Source organism: Ambystoma mexicanum, chromosome 1q (assembly GCF_040938575.1).
Source record: "Ambystoma mexicanum isolate Mex_15411 chromosome 1q, UKY_AmexF1_1, whole genome shotgun sequence".
Lineage (NCBI taxonomy): Eukaryota > Metazoa > Chordata > Amphibia > Caudata > Ambystomatidae > Ambystoma > Ambystoma mexicanum.
Window position 1 is genome coordinate 1164571181 of NC_090922.1, and position 20105 is coordinate 1164591285.

Consider the following 20105-nt stretch of genomic DNA (forward strand, 5'->3'; position numbering starts at 1 on the left):
AGTTATTATCGAAGGAGAGGTTGATAAGTTTAGTGATGAAAGGGGAGAGGTCTCTGGCGCATCTTTTATTATCTCGGCGGGACAGCTGTCCCCTTTGCAATTAGATGGTTTTAAGGAGGAGATGATTTTTTGGACTTCTGTAGTAGTGACTTTTTTAAAGGTGAAGCCTGTATTTAGATTGGTGGGTGGGGATGAGCTTAGGCTGGTAGACTTACTACTAAAGAGTTGTTGGCGTTTGTCCTCAATTTATTTTGGAGCCCTATGATTTTGGAGTTAAGGGTGTTCTGGATGCTGGTGCACCAAGGCTTGTCTTTTATGCAGGTGTCACATGACCAGAACCTGCCACTCAGTTCCGCCCACCTGCAGTCTTGCGCCTTCCAAGCCTCTACTTAAGAACTCTATGCTAGCTGCAGGCAGACAGCATTGAGTAGGCTGCTGGTCACGCGGCAAGGACTTGCTACTCAGTTGCTCCACCAACCTTCAGTGTTCATGCCTTCCAAGCCTCTACTTAAGGACTCTAGGCCAGCTCCAAGCAGACAGCATGGAGTAGGCTGCTGGTCACGTCACCAGGCCCGGCCAGTCAGTTGCTCCGCCCACCTGCAGTTTGCACACCTTCCAAGTCTCTACTTAAGGACTCTGGGCCAGATCCAGGAAGACAGCATTGAGTAGGCTGCTAGTCATTTGAACAGGCCCTGCCACTCAGTTGCTCCGACCACCTCCAGTTTTCAAACCTTCCGGCTATCTACTTAAGGACTCTAGATTAGCTGCAAGCAGACAGCATTGAGTATAATGTAGGTCACATGACCAGGACCTGCCACTCAGTTGTTCCGCCCACCTGCAGCTCAAGCCTTACAAGCCTCTACTTAAGGACTCTAGGCAAGCTGTAGCAGACTCCGCCCACCACCAGTTTTCACACGATCTAAACCTCTACTTAAGGACTCTAGGCCAGCTGCAGGTATATAGCATAGAGTAAGCTGCTGGGCATGTGACCAGGACCTGCCACTCAGTAGCTCCACCCACTTCCAGTTTTCGTGCTTTCCAATCCGCTACTTAAGGACTCTTGGCTTGCTCCAGGCAGACAGCACTGAGAAGGCTTCTGGTCACATGACCAGGCCCTGCCATTCAGGGGCTCCGACCACCTCCACTTTTCGTGGATTACTTCACCACAAAAATTGAATCCCTGCTTGACCTCCCGAACCATGTCTGCCCAGTAGATTATATCATTTTATGAGGGGATCTAAATGCAACAATAGATTTGTTTGGCCAATCCACTGGCCAAAACAGATTCCTTCAACAACCTTAAAAGGAACCAAACTCACTCTGAACCTAAATCAGTAGCCAGAGGGAAACAATGGACCTCAATCTTGGACACTTGGGACCTCCATAACCTTCCTTGGCTAAAAAACGGAAATGAACCGACAATTCCAACCTGGGAACTCGCAGGAAGACAAGCCACTCTAGATCATATTTACACCTCTAGAAATCTGTTGGCAAGAATAACCTCTTTTGAAGTCATTCGTACACTGAACAGTGATCAGAACCTTGTAACGCTCACCTGGTATCCACGGGGAAGTCACTCAGCCTGTTCTGACCTCTTACGACCTCGAACCCTTTCCTGGAGGTTATTCGACCGGAGACTGGGCCTGAAACACAGGATTGGTAGAAACACAGTTTAACTCCATATTGTCTCTGTGTGCTTGAACCCCTTCTTCCCCGGGGTCCAACCCTTCCCTTTGATCCACAGCTCACATTGTTTTCTTAGATAGTGTGCTCTCCGTCCTGCTTTCAGCGCAGGGGCGCGTTGATTGATGCGGGCTCGTTGCTGCCTAGTTACTTCACTGGCAAGAGTCCGACAGGTAAGTATAATGAGTCTTTTGAACAGTTCTCTAACTTCGTTCCTTTCTTTCCTTAGATGATGGCCGGCGTCCGGGGATGGCGGCGTGCTGCTGAGAGGAGTAGCGCTGAAAGTGAGTGAGAGCACGATGCGCGATGCACCCCTTTCGTATTTGCATTGAACTGAGTTCTTTTTCTGTGTCTTTTAGGTGCCGCAACGTTTTCAGCATTGATGCCGGTTATGAAGAACAAATGCGGTGGGTAAGCGCGGTATGCGGCGCCTCTAGATGTTTCCACGCTAACCTGAAGTGTCTTTTCCCTCTTGCAGATGGATGAGAAGTTCCGGAGACAGAGTTCCCCCAGAGCGGCTGGGATTCAGGTAAGCGTTTGAAGCTCGTACAGTATTTAAAAATAAGAGAAGATTTGCAGAATGCTTACTAATGCCTTTTTTCTGTTCTTTTCCCTTTTCCTTAGGAAACGGCGTGCCAGGATGGCAATGACCCTGCCGAAGATGCCCGCAGAACAGAAGGAGCGATGAATGATGGGCAGAAGCGCTGCAAGGTAAGGCTGTTCCTAACGGTGTTCTTGTTCTTGCAGGAGCTGAGCGCGGAAGAAAGATGCAGGCCTACTGGAGACCGATCGGAACACGGTGAGTGTTTCTCAGCCTGGGTGTGGCTTAAATAGTCTCTAGGTATCCCAGGTGTCTCCGGGGTGAACCACACCCAAAAGACTAGACCGCACATGCAGGTCTGGGAACCGAAATATGTGGGGGCATCCATCTTGTCCCCATCAATGCACTACAAGTCCAATCCCCAATGTTATCATATGGGAGTGAGTGAGTCTGGTGCCACAAGCGCCCAGCCTGAATCCAAGTGGGTCTTTGGAGGGATGGAGAGGCCCTTGAGGGCCATCTAGGTGATCATGGCCTGGCTCCAGCCTGACATCTTGGAGGGCTGGGAACATGAGGGGCAGGAATCATGACAACCTCCTTAAGACTCAATGGGAAACAGAACATCCAGAACCACCCATCATGGACCGACAAATGGAGACAAAAGTTGAGACCAATACAACTGGAACTAAATGATACAGCAATTGCAGAAATAACAAGGTGATATTTGGTGAATAAAGACTAGACAAATTAAGCAGCAAATGGTCATCAACGGATTATTGTCCCCTACTGATCCCTTACCAGTGTCCATTCTCAAGAAATAAAACTGCCATGTCCCACCACCACTCGAATAACCGAACCCTGAGACTGAAACGTTTGGAACTGAAGCGAATAATCGGAACGCAAAGAAACATCCATCCAACACCTCAGAAGACGAGGCCAAGACAGCTTTTAAAAACTACAAAAACTGGCTCAAAGCTTACAAAAATTGCCCTATATCAAAAATACTCAGAACACAGAGAACTCTTAGTGGGAAACAGGCCAAAGCTTTTTGGTCTCTAATCTCATCAGATAGAAGAAAGACTGAAGATAACCTATCGAACAGTGTCAGTGAACACGAGTGGATCTCGCACTTCACAAAACTTTTTGATAGACCACAATTAAACCAGCCGGACCAAGACCTCAACCACGACAAATGGGACATATAGCAAGACAAAATTACCATCATGCGCAAGATCAACAAGTTAAAAACATCCAGAGTGCCTGGTCTAGATGGGCTTTCAAATGCAGATCTAGAAGCCAACTCTGAAGCTTGGTCAATCTTGATTGCTGAAATCTTCAAAACATGTGACGAGACAAACATAATACCTAAATGTTGGAAAACTGCCAATATCGTTCCTATCTAAGGGGGACAAGGGAAACCCGAACAACTATCGTCCCATCGAGTTACTGGACTGTATCAGTAAACTCTTCTGAGCCTTTCTTCTAGAAACATTTGAATCATGGTCATCACCTTCAAAAGGCTATGATCATTTTCAAACAGGTTTCACAAAAAATCTAGGAACCTCAACCAACATAATGACACTTAGCATTTTAAAATCCAAAGTGCTAGAAGGTTCTCCCCATCTTATGTTGGCTTTCATTGATTTCTCTCAGGCCTTTGACAAGGTGAATAGAGTCAAACTCTGGGACAAACTCACTAACTTGGGCTGCCCTAGATCTATATTAGCACCAATCAAAGCTTCCACGTCTATATCGTTGGAAGTCTGGTCAAACTAGAAGGACTTTTTGGGAGGAAAATACTCCATTTGCCAACCTCAACGCCCATAGCATCAATCAGACGAGAGCTAAGCCTAACTTCATTAAAAGCCATCGTCGATCTCAATGGCTTAATGCGGTTTAGGAAAATTCACCAACCAAACCAGAAAATCTACGAGATAATTCTGAAAGAAATAAACAAAGGAGATAACAAAATGTTGGCCTCGTGTTTCGTCAAAAGCCTGCAACTTTTGGAGGAATTTGGAAGCTCTGAGGAGGAGCTTGAGAAGAACCCCACGAAAACAGCTAAAAAAACAAAAGGAAACAGATTGGTGTTTAACAACTGTGTTGGCAGGAAGGAACAAGCTAACCATACATCTACCCACATCAGTGCAGAAACTGAATGAGCTTGTAAACTATCTAGTGAAATTTCCCAACAAAAGAATACGCTCAATCTTCATGAGATCTAGGCTAAATGTTCTAAAAACTAAAGAAATCCAAGCAATCCGAGACAAAACTAAATCCAACAAATGCAGATAATTTGAGGAGCCCCAAACAGTTGAAACATTAAAAAATCTTATCAACTGCCAAGGCCTATCGGCTAACAGAAAAACCCAACTCGGCCATCTCTTCACATACTTCTGTAGTTTAGACGAAGACTATCGGTGGACGTATCTGATGAACGGGAAAAACATCGGTGATTGCAGTTGGAAACTTCATAGAAAGCCTCGACCTGGACAACAGACCGAAACACAAGAACATTAGCAAAGAGCTAAGAAAACTTCATTTTCCAAAAAAAAAGATCCCTTTTTTTCTTTAAAAAAAACACTCAAAGGAACAAAGAGAGGGAAACAAATTTTAAAGGCTCATAAAACTTGTAAAAACTAGTAAAGTAGTTGAATCAAGTACAATAAAAAAATAAATAAGGGCTCTAGACCAGCTGCAGCAGACAGCATTGAGCAGGCTGCGGTTGATGTGACCAGGCCCTGCCACTCAGTTGCTCCGCCCACCTCCAGTTTTCGCGCCTTCCAAGCCTCTACTTAAGGACTCTAGGCCAGCTCTAGCAGCTAGCATTGAGTAGCATGCTGGGCACGTGACCAGGCCCTGGCACTCAGTTGCCCCGTCCACCTCCAGTTGTCATGCCTTCAAAGCCTCTCCATAAGGACTCTAGGCCAGCTCCAGAGAAAATCATTGAGTAGGCTGCTGGTCACCTGACCAGGCCCTGCCAATGGCCATCACGGACATTGAGTCGACGCCATAGACGCACAGCACCCTCTGCAGAAATTCTTTTCCAAAGAAGCTGAAGCTGGACATGTCAAAATATGAGGCATACGAGGGAGGACACAATCCATTTGAATATTATGTTATAGGATATTTATACCACGCACTATCACCACCAGATTGGTCCACTGAGGCAGATCTGAAAAGCAAAAGAGTACTTAGTGGGACTGAGCGGGAGAAAGCGCAAGAGAGCTGTGATGTGCTGTTGGCAGCTTCAGCTCAGTTTACACCGTTCGCTGAGAGTAGTTGTGGTTTTTCAGTCTGTAGCTGTCATGTGTTGTGTGGGAGGCTAAGAGTGGTTTGTTTCATTGCTGTGGTGTAGTGAAGGATGAGTTTTTTAGTGGGTTGGTTAGTGGTGGTGCTCAATCGTACACCCTCTGTTTTTGGCCCTCTGGTGGTGCATGTCTTTACCAGTGTTGTGCCTTGTGGTGTTTTAGGGGGTCCCCCTCCTATATTCTGTGCAGAGTAGTGGGTTTTCAGCAGGGCTGTTAAGTGGTGATGCCTCCTCCACCCTCCCCCACCTCATATTCAGATTAATGGCTGTCTACACCCCTTTGTCCCCTGGCATATTCTGGTGTGCAGCCATCATCGCCTCCCTGGGACTCTTGAGGGATTTGGGGGACCTCTTCCCTGAGCCCTTGAGCTCTCTATACCCCATGGTTCATCTGTTCGGTCATCACTCTATCCCCATTAACTCTAATGCCCTCGGACTGTGGATCCTTTTAGGGCGCTCTCATCTCACTCCCTAGCCTCTGATAGGGCCCACCATGGGAACGGATGCACCCGGGTCTCCCTCCCACTCCAATGTCTCTCTTTCTCCCTGCTCTTTGTTGTGGTTCAGCCTGGTCCTCCGTCTAGCCATTTGTGTGTTCATTCTGAGGGGTGTGGGTGTTGCCCATTCGTATTCATCCGGTTCTGATTTGAAGAGTCAGGTTGTAAGGAGTTTTCTGAACTTTAGATGGTCCTTCATGTTTCGCATTTCTCGGCAGAGAGTAACACATTTTTGCTGCTATGGAAGAGAATGCCGATCCACCACGTTTTTTCCTTGTGTATGGTTTAGGTTCCAGGCGGATGTTGTTGCTGGATCCAAGTGTTCTGGTCGGTCTGTAAATGGTGACTGTTTTTGTTTTAAAGAATTCTGCTCCTTAGGCCTGGATTGCCATGCGTGTAATGCACATTGTTTTGGATGCGATTCGTTTTTTTGACTGGCAGCTAATTTAACATCTTTAGCGCTGGAGTGATGGCGTCCCTTCGTGAGAGTTTGAGGGGAAGTCTGGCCGCTGTGTTCTGTATTCGTTGCAGTTTCTTTAGTAGGTAATCCGCCATTCCAAGGTATAAGGCTGCTGGCGTAGTTTATCCTGGACATGATGGGCAGTGTTTTGTGTTTGAAGGAGAGGAACGGTAGAATATTTTTTATCTTGTGCAGGTGGAAGAAGGATTTCTTGATTATTTTGTTTACTTATGATTCTAGGATAAGCTCATTGGCCATTAGGATTCCAAGGTTTTTGACTATTTTGGATGGCGTGACGCTGTTCCTACTTCTGTGGGTCATGGGATGCATTGGTTCCTTCCCTGGTTTTTGGATATAATCATGATTTCTGTCTTGCTTGCTTTTTAGGCTGTTTGTGATCATCCATTCGTAGAGTTCTTTGAGACAGTCTACTAGCATTTTGTTTTCTTCTTGTACATCTTGATTAGTAGAGTCATGTAGATGTTGAAGAGGGGAGGGGATAGGGAGATTCCTTGTGGTACTCCACAGGCCATGTTTCGTGGATTTCAATGGTTTTATCTGTACTGTTTCTGTTCTTTCAGATAGGAAAGATTTAGTACAGCGCAGGGCCATGTGGGTGATCCCTCTTTCTTCCAGTCTTTTAATGAGGATGTTGTGGTCAACTGTGTAGAGGTTTAGTAGTATCAGTGCTGAGTTTGTGTTGGAATCTGCGTTGGTCTTTAGGTTGTCCCAGATAGAGAGAAGTGCCGTCTCTTTCTCTCTCATGGGTCTGGAGCCGACTTGTGCCTGGTCCAATAATTGGTGGTTTTCTATGTGTTCCAGTGTATGTTCATAGACATAGGTCTCTAGCAGTTTTGCTGGATAGGGAATGTTTGATCTCGGTCTGTAGTTAGAAATGTCTTCCACAACGCCGGTAGTATCCTTGAAGAGTGGCTTCATGTACGCAGCTTTGAAAGCCTGCAGTACTCTCCCCATTGAGAGGGATTGGTTGAAGAGGTTTCTGTGGTATTCCAATAGCATGCCATGTGTATGGATTGATTTATAGCTGTCTCGAGGGCAGGGGTCCATTGGCGAGCCTGCTTTGTTGCTATGTTTCACTAGCTTGACGAATCTCTTTCCTGATATTTTGGCAATGCTTTGCAGCTTGTTCTGAGGTTCTAGGGTAGGTGGGGCATGGTGCACGGTCTGGTTGATTAGCCTGCTTTGTATGATCCGATGTATATCAGGGATTTTATTTTTAAAGTGGTCTGCAAGGTCGTCACATAGTTTTTGTGAAGGTACCTGTGTGGTACTAGTTGGCCCTAAAATGGCAAACAGATAGCAAATGGTGTTAGTAGCTGGACATATTATGGTAGTGTCTGGCAAATGCATCCAATAGCCCAAACTGCTAGCTTTGCAATTTTCTTTAGGAATTCAGTGCATAGAACCTGCAAGGAGATGCATACTACTTGTAAATCAAGTGGCGAAGCCACACTTAGTGAATACATTTGTATTACACCAGGAGTAGGCTTATTACCTTTCTGAGAATTAACAGAGCCAGCAATACGTGGGGGCAAGTAGCGGGTGGATCGGCCAAAGGGCCTATCGTGACCAGGGGCAATCAATGGGTGGATAGAATGTCAACCACCAGCCACAGACTGCTTATCCTACCACACATCCCATCCCTCACTTGCCATGACAATAGCTTTGGCTTAAAGGCAGCACATACAGCACTGCCTAATAACCAAAACTATAAATGGACTAAGAGCAAGAGTCTTCAATGGACCTGCCACATTCTGCAATACTCGTTGGAGGCAGTTGTACTTGTAATTTCTGGCTCACCCTCTATTTCTCCAAGTGGCTTTCTGTCACCAGTGTTCAAAGGTATGGTACATCTGGCACAATTGTCAGCTGCACTAGGGGGTTATTGTGATGCATTTCCCATTTTCTTTGATGAATGGCCATTTGATATTGCTATTGAAATACTCACATGTTTCGCTACAAATAAATGCAAAGGAGCCCAGAATAGCAAGCTTATAATAAACTCCTTAGTACTGGCAGGAAACTACTTGGCACAGGTACTAGATGTCATAGCCTTGCTTTAGAAAGACCTAACGAACGAACCCTTAAAATGGGACCAAGGCAGCCACACTTGCAAGACTGAAATAACGACAGCAACAAACCCAGTCTGTGGAGTTTTACAGAAAAATATGTATTTACAAAAGCCAACCATAAGCATGACCATAGACGCCAATGCTAACTTTCAATGTTTCTAGTAGGGTAACCCCATCCTTTGCTAAGGAACCAAGCAACAGACCTTAGCAAGGGGCTTACTGCAATCGACGGAATTCCAAAAGCCAGTTTGTCTATTGTGTGAACGTTTTGTATTCTAAATGTGTTCTTGTTTCTCCTCAAATGAGGGAACTGTGGTACAATCAGACGATGTTACCTGCCCAGAATCACAAAATCAAGTCATTTGTGGGACACAGGACCAGAACTCAGGCCTCTAAATATTTCCTCACCTTGAGAGAAGCACCTATGTTCTCCTGTGCATTTTCTGCTGCATCACCAGCAGACATACAAACATCAAATTCTTTGCTTCACACTGGTCGATTATCCTAGTAGAATGGTTCTGGAAAGCGTTAGTGTTGCTTACAGGTTATTTATATGCTCTGTTTAAAGGAATTTGCATCAGAGAAGAGCCTAAAGCTGTACCAATACACAAACAGTTAGAAAGCAATGATTTAACAATAAATATTCACGATTGTCAATTAAAAAAAAGACAGTAAAACACATTATCAAAATGCCAAGGTTTGTTATAGATGTTTGCCATCTTCACATTGTTATTTATTGCAACATGATCCAGCTATGTACCTTAATTGGTCCCAAATGGTATTACAAATACACGCATCAGATTTCATCCAGTACAAATTCCCCCAAATTATCGGCAGACTTTAGTCTTAATTAGATACAATGGTTTATGCATTTCCATTATCGATCAAACACACGCAAGAGCGAACACATGGCAGTTAACATAAGAAATTGTTGCTTGTAAGAAATGTCATGTTATCAGTGATACAGTGAAGACATTGTGCCGCCGACCAATGGAATAAAAAGCACTTTAAATTTTTACTTGGAAAACAATATGGTCAAAAGGCAATTCTATTTTTATGTGTGCAAAATTCGCGGTCAGAAAGGCATTTGTTAAAGTATTAAAGGGTGCCACCGAGGACTATAGCAGCCGTGAAAAGAAAGGTCCCCAAGCTGTGCTGGGTCCGTGGGATCCCGAGAAGGGATTCAATGCTTCTAGAACGCTTTACAAAATGAGGGTAAGATGTTCCAATTAAAAAAGGGATCGGCAGAGTAGCAACATTGGAATCGTCGGGAGGAGTGCTTTTATCAGTTAGTATAAGCCCCAAGCCACCGCTGTGTCTTCAATTGAGCACTGAGCATTACTTTGCCCTAATAGAAACGTAAGTCAGCCTTTCCACAAACTCCATTTTCAGTCTACAGTTGCACACTGATATCCTCAAAGAGTTTGCACCGGAGGAGTAACATGCCTTCAACATCTTTGGAGGACAGCATCTCTTCTATGGAGAGAAGCCTCTGATCACTAATCTTAAAAGGTGAACGACTGTGTACAGTATTAAGCATCCCAACTGACATCATCACAGACTCACTCAAAGAAAAGGAAAGAGGGAAAATCCGTGCATTCCATAAACCGAAACGTGTACTCTTTCCAGAGAACATGAGCTCTGAAACCTTTAGGCCCCAAAGATCCATGCACTGCAAAAACCTCATGCCACAATATTGTAGAGAGTCTATTTCGGATAATGATTTTACATTTCTTTTTAGATCATCTTCTAAGCCACATGATATTGTTGCATACATTTGCTGTCCATCAATGTTCAGGCATAATGAGTACACAAAGGAGGATGATGGTATGTTTGTTTTCGTGACTATGCATGAGCTGCTAATAATGCAGTTTTCACCGACAGAAACTTCTGGTCCCAACCTACAGTATTCAATCACCGTTCCAGGCGCCACTGAGGACCCAGGATCTAGAATGCTGTGAATAACACACACTGATGCGGCTTTCCTGGAAATAATACTAAATGTCTTTGACTGCAAGTTAAGCTCAGCTTTCAACTTTTCATCGCATGTAAAATGAAATAAGTACTCTTTAGTGGTCCCAATGTGATAGAATTTGGAGTTATTCAAAACAGTAACATTCAGCTGCGTGCCTTTTAGAAGCATAAATATCTTCTCCCTGACGTTAACAAGTTGAGGATCTTCCGTTGTAACATTAGCTGTGTTCTTTGTATAATGTCCAGTTGCTTCGGTCCCAAGTGCCTGCAGAAAGTCTCCATATGCATCTATCTCACAGGGGAGTGTGCCAAGTTCTTTATAAAATGCCAGTAGTTTCTTTGCAGTGGAATGATCCACATAAAATAAACTATCAGTGTACACAATTTCGGAGTTTACTCTTGTCATTTCACCACCATGTCCTTTCAGAGAACTCCATTCAGAGTCTCTTCTTGTAGTGACCGCACCAGCCTGATGCATCAACTGCACACTAGGCTTATGCAGGAAACGGCGACATGATCTGTATTCCAGGTCTTGATAATCCAATGAAGCTGATGGTTCCAATACAAATACTCCATGAGTTGTACCAATGGTCAAGGATGATGGGTGTGCTAAAGCAGTAAAACCAGGCTTATCAAACTTGATCTCGTTGGTTCCAGTACTATACAGCTCTATATCATCCGCACAGGTAACAAGAACTCCAGGAATCATGTGTCTTGGAAAATCAATGTATGTGGCCAGTTTGAGCTCCAACATCTGATAAATGGGGTTGCCCATCGGTAATGCAGTAAATATTTTTCCCAGGGCACTTGCACTTGGTAGGCGCTGACTATACCCACCTAAAAGTACAGAAAACGTTTTGTCAGCCACAACATAATACAAAGAGTATATTACAAGGTTACTACTATGAATAAGGCTAGCATAACACATACTATAGAAGACTGTAAAGGATATGGTTAGTTTCGCTATTAATAACACTACATCACACTTTAATTCTAACTTTTTCCATTTATGGTAATGATAATTACTTACAAAAACTCTTAGCTTATTGTGAGACATTGACTGTACTACCATGCTTAAGTGTAAGAGAGTTTAAAGGACACAGTGAACAAAAAGTTATCATGCAAAACAGTGTAATCAGAAAAAATAGGACAAACACACTTATCAGAGCAGATTGTCCAACAGTATCCTTCACTTCATTTCAACGTGTCCAAAACAAAAAATAATACATTTCTATTTTTGTATTGCTACATCAAGGCTACAATGTAAACATTTTCGCATTACTTGTATAACAAAATTAAATAAAGCTGTGCCAATGTGAACGTTGTGTCCGACTGAAAGTAAAGTACAAAAATAACATATTTGCTTAAAATAAATACTCAATAAAAAATGGTGTTTTATAGGACCACATTTCACATTTGTAACCAAGCTGGTCGAAGCGCCTCCACAATTTATGATGTATGTTTGGAGTATATTGGAGAAGGGATTCATAGGTATTAGGACCTACAAACATTAAGACAGGAGGAACACCATGAAAATCACACATTGATCCATTGAAGGAAAATATCCACGGGTTGAATACAAAACTATGCCAATTGGGGAGGATTAATACCAATTGTAAATAGAATTGCCGGTCAAGTGGCACAGCGAGTAGAGCGCTCGCTTTGACACCCGTGCAGAGCCTGCTAACGCAGGTTCGAATCCCGGCAGGGCCAAACTCAGCCTTTCATCCTTCCGAGGTCGATAAATGAGCACCACACACCGTGGGTAATAATAAGCAGCGCTCAGATACCTGAGGGTTCGTAGCGCTATATAAATGCCAAATTATTATTATTATTATTATTATTATTATTATTATTATTAAGTGATAAAACTCTCACAGAAAAATGACAGGAAACAAGCTAATACTGGGAATTTCCGGAAATCACTACTAGTAGGGAAACTGACTGTCAAAAGAAGTTGCCTTGAGGACGACCAGAGGTCGAAACACTTGTCGGCTTTAACAGACAGTAGCATTAAGCTGGATTGTATATCTGCAATGTCTTAGGCATTTTAATTTGAAAGACTATCTAGGACATAGTTGAACACTGTCATAGCGCTGTCTGTCAGCATCATACTTTACTTGTGCTAATTTTGGGAGGGTAACGGGTGCTCCCCAATGCTGAGACTGCTGCAGATGACATTTACATAGTGTAGTAGAAATAGCGCACCACACACAGGTTACACCCCAATGTTACCGTATCTGTATATTGAAGAAGGAGCCGTTACATCCGACTCTAAGCAGGATGAGACAGTAGTGAAGAAGAAAAAAAAGAATCTCTATGTACACCTCTTTCAGTCATTCGGTGCGCTGAAGAGTGTACTGAGAGTTTTTACCAAGGTCCATTATACATTTTATGACCAACATGGAGGCCTCTTATTATTGAAACTACTTCTTTACTTTTGATACTAGCAGCAAAGAGAGTAGATCACCGTCTTCAGAACATCTTCCTTTTCTTTACTGCTTACTAACCAAGATAAGTGAGGCTTGCTCCCTTTACTTAAGGCCATTGTTATTGTATTGCATTAGTAAATTTAGTGCATTAATTTATTTCTTTTGTATCTTGATTCATTTTATTCGCCTGCTCTGCTGCTCTGACACTAGGAGAATGTATATGTATGTCCCTGCTGCACAACTCAACCCTTTACTACACCTCACTGCACCTACTCAAAACAGGTCATACCATAGGCCCCGCCCTGTGTCATTCTACTATTGCCTTTGGCTGCTCACTGCTCATTTCTTTTGTTCTCCCTTTAAAATCGTCTCCGCCATTTGAGACGCTTTTGTTGGCTGCTCACTGTCCCTCAGTTTAATTGATCGCTCACTGAAATTTAGGCTGCTTGCTTCACATCAGGAGAGGTTCCATCAACTTTTAAAGATGAAGAGGGAAGTATTCATATTGAGGCTTTAGTATAGAACCATCTGCAATTGAGACGTTTTTTAAAACTACACAGTGCTTTATGATACTATGTGGAACACAAAACAGTTAGCAAACACCATTAATAAATTAATCGCTAGGCTTCCCAACACCATGTTTCCATACAAATTCTAGAACACATTTTTCTGCTAAAACATCTTCCCTTGTGGCTGCTAAAAAAAAGTGGAAACGCCCACATGACCAATTCTCACTCTTCCTCCCCCTATTGTTATGATAGACCCCTTTCTCATGATAATAGGTATTGCGTAGCTGTGAAAACTCAATGAAAAATATAAGGAGCTTAAATGTTCTAGCTCAGAACACAAAGGGAGATTGTCTTCATCTAAAAGGAGACAACCTCAGAATAGTTCACCTGAGTCCCCTCTTAAAACGCTACCTCTGATTAGCTCCAACGCCCTATTTCTCCCTAGATTGTATACAACAACATAGGTCTTCAGGGTTGACTCTTCAGGGGACAACTTTGAAATTGAAAATAAAATTCAACCTGAGACAACTCTGACAAAATAACAACCTTCAGTCCTTAACCACTCAGAAAGATTTAAAACTAAAGTATAAGAACTGGCTCAAAGCAAACAAAGCTGTTTTAGATAAAAGATGTGCCGAAATAATGTTGAAAGCGTTAAACCAGTCTAAAATTAAACATTGTTGGAAACTTGTTAATAGATCAGATTCCCTACAATCATAAGTCCAAACTAATTCCATCTCTGTGGATATGTGAAAGTCCCACTTTAGTGAATTGTTTGTATGGCCGGCTCCCAGTTACCAAATACGATTCCTGGCTAACATAGCAGAACAGGCGATATTTCTTTGTGAAGAGCTAACCAACCAAATTATTATAAAGGCTATAGGGTCCCTATGACGGTAATTAAGGAAGATACAAGTTTATGGTCGTATTCGTTGACCTATTTACTTCCATTTTAACTACTAGAATGATCCCTAATGCATGGAAAACCTCTATCATTTTGCTCATCTTTAAGAAGGGAATGAGGGCTTCCCACTATTTATAAGCCCATAGCGTTCTCCGATAGCACAAGCAAAATATTCTTGTCTGTTATTCTTGAAAAACTTGAACAAATGGATTAAAAGAGAATCAATAGGAGATATGTTTTAAACAGACTTTAGACCCGGTATGGATACTTCCTTAACCTAATCCTTTTGCTCTTGCAACAACAGTCCCATTTATTTGGCCTTTACAGATCATTCTCAGGCCTTTGACTGAGTAAATAGATACCAATTTTGGGACAAATTAATTTCCCTTGCTTGCCCTCCATAACTTGTTAACATTTTAAATCAGCTACATTCAGACACAGCAATAACAATCAGTTTGGATGCTAGTGGAAAACTGCTGGACCCCATTCTAACAAACGGAGGTCTCGGCAGGGGTGCAAGCGCGCGCCCATTCTTTTTAAATTTGTGCATATCGGATGTGTGAAGTGCATTACTCAGCAATAATTCCTATCCTCAGAAGCTGGACCCATTTCCTATACAACATCTGGTATACGTGGACGATGTAGCAGTCCTGGATCAAACACCCAATGGTCTTCAACACATGCGGACATCTTGGTACAAATACAGTCTGACAATTATTTCAAAATTAACTATACCAAAACAAAACAAAATCTTTTAATCCACGGATTTACAAGAAAGTCAAATTCAAATAGTACATTAATCAGGAACAAGTGAATTTGGCTGGACATATCTTGGGCTTATCATAGAACAAAATAACTGTCCGAATTCAGCCAGGAAAGAACTCCACACCAAAACCTTGCTGAGGAAAATTGATGCTAAAATATTTGTATTTGTATTTTGTATTTGAGTATTTATATAGCGCACATGATGGACCGAACTGTATAGCGGTGCAGCTGAAACAACAACTTTGGACGAAGCATAGCAAAAATCCACACCGAGACACGAGAATATAGAAATCTAGTAATACCCGTATCTAAACAAAAACGTCTTCAAGGCAATGCAGAACTGATAAAGTGATTCAAGTGTCTTGATTTCTCTGTGAATAGAATTCCACAGTTTCGGACCGAAGACTGCAAATATTCTGTCTCCCTGTGTTGTGCACACTGAAGGGGGAATTGACAAAAGCAAGCAGTCCCTAGATCTTACATCTCTTGATGGTTGATAACGTTCTTTTCTTTTATCTTTCAAGTATATTGGAGCTAAACCGTTCAAGCATTTAAAAATAAGGCAAGCCACCTTAAATCTAATACTGTCTTCCACTGCTAACCAGCGCAAGGCGTGACGAGAGGGGGGAACATGAGCTGTTTTGCCCGACCTAAAGATCAATCTAATTGCCGCGTTCTGGGCTTTTTGAAGCCTCCGTACTTGTTTAAGTGGAGTACCCATCAGCTGGCTATTGCAATAGTCAAACTGTGCATTTGTCAAGTCGTCTACCACAAAGGCATGATCATCATTGGGAATATAAGGCTGTACCTTCAGTAGAAGTCTCAAAGAATAATATACTGCCTGAACCGTTGCTCCAACCTGACCTTCGCTGCCAAGGTTATCCTGCCAGAGACAGCCCAGATTCTTAACCCTAGAAAGAAATCTAAGATTGGATCCTAGGAGGGTCGGAATAGGCAGATCCTTAGCATTGGATAGATGTTTAGGTCCGAACAGAATGAGCTCGGTCTTGGCTGCATTCAACTGGAGCCGATTATCGGACATCCATTGACCAACTTTGTTTAGGCACTGTTTGAGTTTACGAAAAGCTTCCTCAAAATTGACAATCCCGATGAAGATTTGAGATTCGTTCACGTAGGAATGAAAACTCTTCCCATGGAGTCTCAAAATCTTGATCAAAGGACACATGTACAGATTAAACAATAAAGGTGAGAGGGAGGATCCCTGTGGAACTCCACAATTCATTTTAATAGAATACGAAAGAAACTCACCCAGCCTAACCTGCTGTTGAACATTTGTCAGAAATGATTCAAACCAGCTAATGGTGTGATCAGAGACCCTGCCCACCCCTTGGAGTCGACCCAAGAGAATATGGTGGTTCACTGTATCAAAGGCAGTGGATAGGTCCAGCATCACCAAGGAGAGCTCACCTTGATCCGTGGCCTCTAGAAGATCATCCTGAATGGATAATAAGGCAGTCTCTGTTTCAAACCTAGGTCTGAAACCTGATTGAAAAGTGTCTAGCAATAGTTCTTGCTCCACAAACTCCTGCAACTGACTGGTGACCACCTTCTCAAGGATCTTTGCAGGCCATGGAAGACCTTCAATGCGTCGATAATTCTGGAGAACCTCTGGATCCAAGGTAGGTTTTTTCAATAAAGGTGTGATTATAGAATGCTTTTGTTTTTGAGGGACTATCCCCTGAGTCAGGGATTCATTAACAAATCTAGTTACAAAAAGAGCAATTTCCACCAATAAATGTTTTTTCTGCATAAGCAGGGAGAGACAAAGAGTCATTGGTAGGTTTCAATACCTCAATCAATGAGTGTACCTCATTTTCAGATACCTGATGAAAATCAAAGGCAGGTGACACCAGACATCTGTAAGTCGGTTAGTTCCTCTGGAGTTTGGGTGGTGGCCAGTCCAGACAAAATCAGAGCTGATACCTGGGGTTTAGTTGTGATATCTGCTTTGATCAATTCAAAATATGGGCAACTTTCCATGCTCCCGCGTGTTTGTTTTTACTTAAGAAGCCAAAACTAGATCTGTAAATATTGAGTGGCAGAGAATAGGGGGCAACATATGGAGACATGCTTAAAATGTGCCCAGTCTTGCAATACAAGATAGTTGTAAAATCCCTACAAGCTTATATTAACTGGAAGACTTTGCTTCATTATTTTAAAGTGTCTAACCCGCTGCTTAATTCCATATTTTCTAAATTGGTCGAGCTAAAAAGACAACAGTGTTGTACAGTGTTTAACACATTTAGAAGTAGGGTACTAACTATATCACAAATGGTGAAGAGAGTTGATGTAATCCTCATTTAGAGTAAAATAATTACTAAACCAAATGGATTGGATGAATTCTCAATCCGCCAATTTGAAGTATAACTAATTTCAATTCACCCATTTACTAGAGGAAGAAGTGAATAATGCTCCTCTATATTTGAGAACATCTCCAAACATGACTTGGAGGCTTAATTTCTTAAGATTCAGAATGAACCTCTTTCCTACTTACGAAGATAGTGCCATTAGTACTAAAACCCTTGACCAGGAAGATTTCGGTAGGTTTTGTGGAGACATTACAAAGATGGAAATGCTAGAACATTTAATACTGAATTGCTATGCTCTTCAATCCAAACATTTGTATTTTGTATTTCTATTTATTGATTTATAAAGCGCCTTACACCAAAGCGATGTACAGTGGAACAACTTAATACATAAAACAAAAACGGTGGAAACAATTACAATATGAATCAATCAACAAAACAGTGAGAAGAGCAATTAACTGAAGGGGATAGGGAGAAAAGGGGGGTGGGACTGGATGGGGGAGGGGTGGAGATGAGTAGGAGGAGGGAAGGGTGAGAGAGGGGAGGCAGGAGAGGGGAGGGAGATAGTTAAGGGGAAAGAATAAGGAGGGAGGGGATGCAGAGGGGGGAAGGGGTTTCAAGGAGGAGAACGGAGGAGGAGAGATTTAAGGGAAGTGCAGAATGAGGTGAAGGTGTGGGTAGAACGGATAGCAAGAGGGAGGGAGTTCCAGTGCAGAGGTGCTAGGAGTTGGAGGGAGCGGAAGCAGGAGGCGGCAGAGGGCGACGGAGGTACAGTGAGAAGGAAATGGTCAGCGGACCGAAGGGAACAGGAGGGGGAGTAGAAAGAGAGAAGGGAGGAGAGATAAGGGGGAGCGAGACCATGGAAAGATTTGAAGACAAGGCAGATAAAGTGAAATTTAAGTTGGGAGTGAAATGGAGGCCAGCCAAGGTAAGAGAGAGAAGTAGAGATGGAGTCACAGAAGGAAAGGAGACAGAGGATATGAACAGCAGAGTGGTAGATGGATTTAAGAAGGGCAAGATGAGAAGTAGGTAGTCCAAAGAGTAGGGAAGAGCAGTAGAGGAGGCGGGAGAAGATGAGGGAGGAGAATAATAGTTTGGTAGCATGGAAAGTGAGAGAGAGGCGGATTATGCGAATATTGAAGAGGTGGTAGTGACAGGTGCGAGAAGTGAGGGAAATATGTTGGGAGAAGGAGAGAGAGGAGTCAAAAAGAACGCCTAAATTACGAGCTTGGAGGGAGATGGGGAGATTAGAGGGAGGAAAGTGAATGAATGGGGGAGGAGAAGAAGGGGAAAGAGAGTTGGAGGGAAAGAATACAACTTCAGTCTTGTCAGTGTTAAGAGAGAGAAAACATGTAGTCTTTTTTGCAAACCTTTTAGAACGCTTTTACGTTATGTCTGAGGGGCAATGTGGAATAATATTAAGAGTGGTGGAGTCTTATGTCTCCGTGTATAGCAGTGATGAAATGTATATTTGATGTTTTATCACTTTTTTAAATTTTATTTTATTTTGGTTTTTGCAGAATACAAACAAAAAACTTTGTGATTACAATAACTAGAGAAAACACCATTTTCACCCCCCCCTCATGCCTTCCCCCGCAGTACCAGTGTCTTCCCTACTTGACCAACAACCCTTTGGTTATCATCCTGAGAATGGAAGTAAAGTAGTGTGTTCCTTATAAGTCCATGGCCGTCTACTGAGCCCATTCCAAATTCTTAGTCCTCCGTCCAGAGTTTGGAAGGCCTCCCCATGAGGGTTCACCCCCACTATATACAGTTCATACAGCTTGCACTACAGAGCCCCCGATCCCTTACACAAACTCACATTACATCAATCCTTCATATATTTAGTCCTAAATTCCCCCCACATAGACGCGTGGGAAGCTGCCTTTCCATGTAGTGCTGCAGTGATCCTCTCCATGGATCATATATTCAGCGCCACATTGATCCACTCCCCTTTACTTGGAGTCCGGGCCCTCTTCCATTTCATCACCAGGCAGGCCCTTGCTGCAAGCAGCAGGGGCTCCGCCAACCCCCTGACCCTGCCCAGTTCTCCCTACACTTCCTCCAGGCCAAACAAATCCATGAGAAGTTCTCTGGTACGTGAGACACTGTCTGGATCCTCGATCCAGCCCAACACCTCCTCCCAAAAGACCTTCACCCGCGGGCATCCCCACCACATATGCCAATAATCGTCCCTATCTCCACAAAAGTGCCAGCAGTCCGGACGCACAGTCTGAAACATCTTTGAGCCGAACAGGGTCATATTGCCATCTGTGAAGGAGCTTAATAGCGTGCAGCTTGCATGGCCAACCACACTGCTGGGTCTCTTTCAATCTTTAGGCCACCCTCCCATTTCTGTCTCAATTTTTCAGTGGATTCCTTCCCTGCAATCACCAATTCCCTATACATTGCCGAAATCAGGCCCTTCATCTCCGTCCCTTTATCCAAGATCTTCTCAAAAGGAGTGAGGTCCCTCTGCAAGCTATCTATTCTATTTCCCACTTGTGAGCACTCCTTTCAATTGCAGATAAGAGAAGGCTGACAGGGTACTCAAGCCCAGTTCTTCTTCCAAGTCTGTTATCGAGATAAAGGCGCCCCCCTTCCATAACT

General features: G+C 43.1%; 1 protein-coding gene across 3 annotated transcripts in view; it reads right to left on the bottom strand.

Annotated features, from left to right (window-relative positions):
- Positions 1-9282: 9282 nt before the first annotated feature.
- The window catches only part of FPGT (fucose-1-phosphate guanylyltransferase), a 172308-nt gene continuing 161485 nt past the window's right edge, over positions 9283-20105 (bottom strand). For all 3 annotated transcript variants that reach the window (XM_069641912.1, XM_069641914.1, XM_069641913.1), the window contains one exon: positions 9283-11395. In XM_069641912.1, coding sequence (XP_069498013.1) covers positions 9978-11395 — 1418 coding nt within the window. In that variant the 3' untranslated portion in view covers positions 9283-9977. The remainder of the gene's footprint in view (positions 11396-20105) is intronic.